The 5,013-nt window shown below is 31.6% G+C and overlaps 2 protein-coding genes across 3 annotated transcripts in view; one reads left to right on the top strand and one right to left on the bottom strand.

Moving 5' to 3' along the window:
• Positions 1 to 294: 294 nt before the first annotated feature.
• Positions 295 to 3,857, bottom strand: LOC119830413 (tRNA-dihydrouridine(20) synthase [NAD(P)+]-like). 2 transcript variants are annotated; one of them, XM_038353438.1, is made up of 6 exons: positions 3,500 to 3,857; positions 2,837 to 2,975; positions 1,754 to 2,086; positions 1,329 to 1,616; positions 1,071 to 1,233; positions 295 to 989 (listed from the first exon to the last, which is right to left on the bottom strand). In XM_038353438.1, exons 1-6 carry the CDS (start codon positions 3,651 to 3,653, stop codon positions 711 to 713), a joined length of 1,356 nt encoding a protein of 451 aa, XP_038209366.1. In that variant the 5' UTR covers positions 3,654 to 3,857; the 3' UTR covers positions 295 to 710. The 2 variants fall into 2 exon arrangements, with proteins under 2 accessions (XP_038209366.1, XP_038209374.1); XM_038353446.1 differs by having other exon boundaries at positions 3,496 to 3,626.
• A 607-nt stretch (positions 3,858 to 4,464) lies between these two features.
• Positions 4,465 to 5,013, top strand: part of LOC119829005 (COP9 signalosome complex subunit 9) — a 17,235-nt gene continuing 16,686 nt past the window's right edge. Inside the window, exons 1-2 of the mRNA XM_038351356.1 lie at positions 4,465 to 4,491; positions 4,716 to 4,922. Of these exons, the coding sequence (XP_038207284.1) occupies positions 4,480 to 4,491; positions 4,716 to 4,922 (219 nt within the window). The 5' untranslated portion in view covers positions 4,465 to 4,479. The remainder of the gene's footprint in view (positions 4,492 to 4,715; positions 4,923 to 5,013) is intronic.

Below are 5,013 nucleotides of genomic sequence, written 5' to 3' on the forward strand. Positions count from 1 at the left end.
CTTTAATAAATAATATGCGCCATCTGTGGGAAAAATAAGTTTTACAATATTTGCTAAAGCGACCTCTATCCTCCATATTTTGAATACGACACATAACATATATGAGGAAGAGTGTAAAAGAATAATTAAAAATCGACATTAAATAACAAACTTGTAATGTCTAAACTCTAATTCAATTTAGACCATTGTAAAGAATCAACAAAGTGAAAGTACAAGAACGTTTAAAATTCCATTACACATAAAAAATACAATGTCAAATACTATGTCAATAATACGTCAATATGAATATTGTCATTTGTCAACGACAATCAGTCTGTACCTGTACATATTTTAACTTTGGTGTATTTGTTAATTCGTGCATTGTTTAAATAAATATCAGAGAATATTACCACAATTATTAAGTAATGGATAGTAACAAACATTCAATTCCAAATTTACCATCTCCACAATATATTTTGGAAGATTTATCGGATTCGGGTATTCTACAATTGGAAGAGCCTCTTCAATTAAGCTTGGATGATGACCCGCTGCGAGAAGCTTTTGATTGCTATTCAAAATTGAAGCAATTGAATAACGGTTTACAAAAACATGATATCCTCAATTCCGAACTAGTAACTCTTGATAAAGAATTAGTAGAAAATATAGAGACAATGAAAACGCAACAATTTAAACAGAATAAAATAGAATGAAAAACTTATTTAATGTTTCACTCATTTAATTATACTGCCAAGGTTAATCAAATCCTCTCTAGTTTTTAGACCCAAGGAAAATAAACAGACCAACGCAGCACCCTGTTCTGCAAATTTTTTATTCTTTTCCCAAAATGAAGAAGTATATTTTTTCCCATCAAATGTCAATATTGTTCTAAAAAGTTTCTGTACTTGTTGTGTTTCATATGTAGGAAGTTTATAGCCATTCTTGCCAACCCAGCTGTGAAGTTCTGTTTTTGGCAATGTTAGGTCAGTGAAATTCGCCCGGATAAAACATACCTATAAAGATATACACAAATGGTTAAACTACTATATGAAATGTGTTTTATAAAAATAGTTGTATATGAAAATATACCACACCTTCATTTGTTCAATATCATCCAGATTTTCATTATCTGTGGTTTTGAATTTCTTATTAGGTGGTTGCAACTCATCAGGACTCACTTGCCATCTTCCATTTATACCCAATGTTTGATAGAGGCTCTGTTTCTCTCTGCAGTAATCATCCATATCCCATATTGCACTACACAGAATTATTTTGTTGTATATTTCTATTTTGAAATTTATAAACAAGCTAAATTCATTATAGTATTATTTTATTATTATATTATTACTTACCATATTTGTTCCAAGGTCTGACAGTCTAAAAATCTTCTCCCTCTGGGTGTATCTTGTAACTCTCGTAGGACATTTTGAATACAATATTTTGTATTAGATGGTGAATTATCAAAGTCTATAGCAAGTTTCAGATATTCCTTAATTACCGTATCCATAGGTAATAAACCATCTTTTCTGAATATTGAACAGTTCCATTCAGCAGCTCTTGCTAACATGACACTGGAGCACCCAGTCAAATTTTTAAATTTAATTATATCTGTGTACTTTTCTATTTCCTTAGAACCACCACTAGAACAAAATATAAATACTAAAAATTTGGTTTTGATCTTTTAAAATATAAAAAAAATGCAAAATAAAAAATGTGCATAACATAATACAAATTTGATCAATTAAATACCACAAAAAAATTCACTAAGTAAACTTACTTTGCTATAACTGGAATAGACAATCTTTCTGCAACATATTTTATAATATCGGTATGTACAGCATGCTGGGGTCTTTCGTTTTTTGTTCTTCCGTGAATGGCTATAGCTTTAATTCCAGAACTTGCCAATTTCTCAACTAATTTCAGTGTGTCCTCTGGAGTCTCTAAAATTCTGATCTTGCAAGTGACTGGTATTGAAAGATTATTTACAAGTGTATTTAAAATATTGTAAGCCTTATCTGGCTGCCCCAATAGTGCCACACCCATACCACCTTTAATGGAAAACTCTTTAGGACAACCCATATTAATATCAATTGCTGCAACATCATTTTCTCTGCAAAGGATTGGTTATTATTGTTAGTTGATTTTTCAAATAGTATTGTTTATTTCATACATAAGCAAAATATTAGAGATAAGTTCTAGCAAATATACTTTTAGTTCTTCTGAATTTCTATGTTACATTAATCTATACTAATACTAGCTGCGCCCCGCGGTTTCACCCGCGTAAGTCCGTATCCCGTAGGAATATCGGGATAAAAAATAGATGTTGGCCGATTCTCAGACCTACCCAATATGCTTACCAAATTTCAGAGGAATCGGTCAAGCCGTTTCGGAGGAGTATGGCAACGAAAACTGTGACACGAGAATTTTATATATATAGATTACTAGCTGCACCCGGCAAACGCTTTTCTGCCTTACTCTGATCATTTAGGGGGATGAAAAATAGATGTTGGCCGATTCTCATAGATACCAGATAAGCACAAAAAATTTCATCAAAATCCGTCAAGCCGTTTCGGAGGAGTATGGCAACGAAAACTGTGACACGAGAATTTTATATATTAGATAAAGCTGAAGAGTTTGTTTGTTTCTTTGAACACACTAATCTCAGAAACTACTAGTCCAATTTTAAAAATTCTTTCAGTGTTAGATATCCCATTTATTGAGGAAGGCCATAGGCTATATATGTACCACGGGCAAAGCCGGGGTGGACCATTAGTCTAGTATAAAAAGGAATCATTTCGAAAGTGTAATGGCTTATATTTTTTTATACATATTCATGACATAGCAATTTGAAAATACCAACACAAGCTTTGCCACTTTCAGAGCTCTTTCAGCATTACAGGTGCCTAGCTGAAGAACGACTTTCCCATATTCCTCTGCACATGTACGAAATACTATGGTACCATCAGTTTGATCCACATAGTCCACTGTTTTAAGTATATCTAGAAAATTTAATTATTTAGTCAATATTCTATTAATAATTGTAGTCATATTTATCAACCTTGTAAAAAAAGGGAATGTTATCAACTCTTTATAAGGTATTTTATATTTTGCCTTTGTTGCTTGAGAACTTTGACTGGCTGAACCGATTTTGATGATTCTTTTTTTAAAAGCTGGTGTGGCTTCCATGTGGTCTCCTGTGCTGACAATTTGAAAGTGGTTTAATTTTTTGTTAAATTGTTGTAGTAAAACTATTTCTTTTAATTTAAGTTTCTGGAGTGTTGTATCTATTGAGGGGTTTATAAACCAGATGAGTTTTCTGGTTTATGAAATTCTAGTCCGACTCTTCTTTGATGTAAATTTAAATTTTCCAGCCATCTATTTTTTAAAACACTTAAGAATGCCACAGGCATGGTAACTTGCTATAGCTACCGTACCAATAATGCAATTATTCAGTTGATAATTTTAATTCTCATCCAACCTGATTATGATTTTTTCATGGATTGCAGCCGAACAACATACCTACCATTATACCTGCGTTTAGAGCGCAAGAATTTCCAGTCTATTAATTCTTCCGAATACACAATATCTGCTCCGTAACGTAGGGCTAATATTCGCATAGGTAAAGTGCCAATACGCACCATTGGAGCCAGGATAGTTTTATTTTCATATGAAATCATTTTACTGAAATTATTGTAGTCGATACAAATGTATTAAAAATCACTTATTGCTTTCATTAGATAGTATCTTAATATTGTGAAGATATAAATATACTTAATTCCAAATTTTAAAATATTATTATTGATATTTTAAAGGTTATGTTCATATCTTATCACAACACTCAGCACTCTCAGTTGACACTTCTCAGATTACAGCTGCACTTGAAATTGAAGTTTGAAGTTTGAAGACCTGATGTGTCAAAATTAGCGTAATGTCAGAATCAAATGTAAATTTCATAGTGCATTTGATACAGATGTCAGAACAAAAAGCATTCAGGGTCTTGGCTACATTGTGCAGGTACATCGTATTCCTTCAATTTCGGATTTGATTTGAAAAAAATGTAACTCATATAGGTACATATGTATTCATTGTAAAATGCGAAGTTTTCGACGAAGTTTCTTTGTGTTTGATAAAATTTTTAATTTGGGAAAAGGTTTTTTACACATATCAAACGAATATAATAACTTAGACTAATTATTATTACTATTAATACAAAATAATATTATTGCTCGTATTTCCCTCATATTCTTGAATTATATAAGTGATCATGTGTTTTTTTAAATGAAATGATTAATCATGTCTCCATATTACATTATCCATTAATTTAACTCATATATGATCCAAGAAAAATGATAATGTAATATCCTCTTTAGGTACCTACTCTATGCCTACTCTAAAATCGTGGCTCAAAAGTTTTTACATGTTACCGAAAATATTTTCTTGGCATTGATTTCTCTTGACAGCTAGTGTCAAGTGTTGTGTCAATCATAGATTATACGATGTCATATGTATTTATTTGTAAGGTTTTCAAATTTTTTCGTGTACCTATCATAGGCATTGTGCTTTAAAGTTTGTATTCAAATTAAAATAAAACGCATAACGTAAATAAAATACTGTCATAATCATTATTAAGCTGTTACGTAAATCAAGAATTTTGTTTTTATGAGCGAATGTAACATTTTGAAATCGGAATTACTTTACTGTACAGATATTGTACGTACAAATATCAACTTTTATTTTAGCTAATACAGACTGGAGGATACTTATTAAGTCTATTAATATATATTTCTAGAGCACGTAAAGATATTAAACTATACTTCTTAAAAGTAGCGAAAATTAAATTGGATAATTCATTCGAGTCAACTCACATCAGTAAGAAAATGAAACCCACTGTGGCCGCTGATGAAATGTTTCCTGAAGGAGTGGGACCATACATGGATTTAGAGGAAGTATGTTTACAATATACTAGCTGCGCCCCGCGGTTTCACCCGCGTAAGTCCGTATCCCGTAGGAATATCGGGATAAGAAGTTGCCTATATG

This window comes from Zerene cesonia, chromosome 1 (assembly GCF_012273895.1).
Source record: "Zerene cesonia ecotype Mississippi chromosome 1, Zerene_cesonia_1.1, whole genome shotgun sequence".
NCBI lineage: Eukaryota > Metazoa > Arthropoda > Insecta > Lepidoptera > Pieridae > Zerene > Zerene cesonia.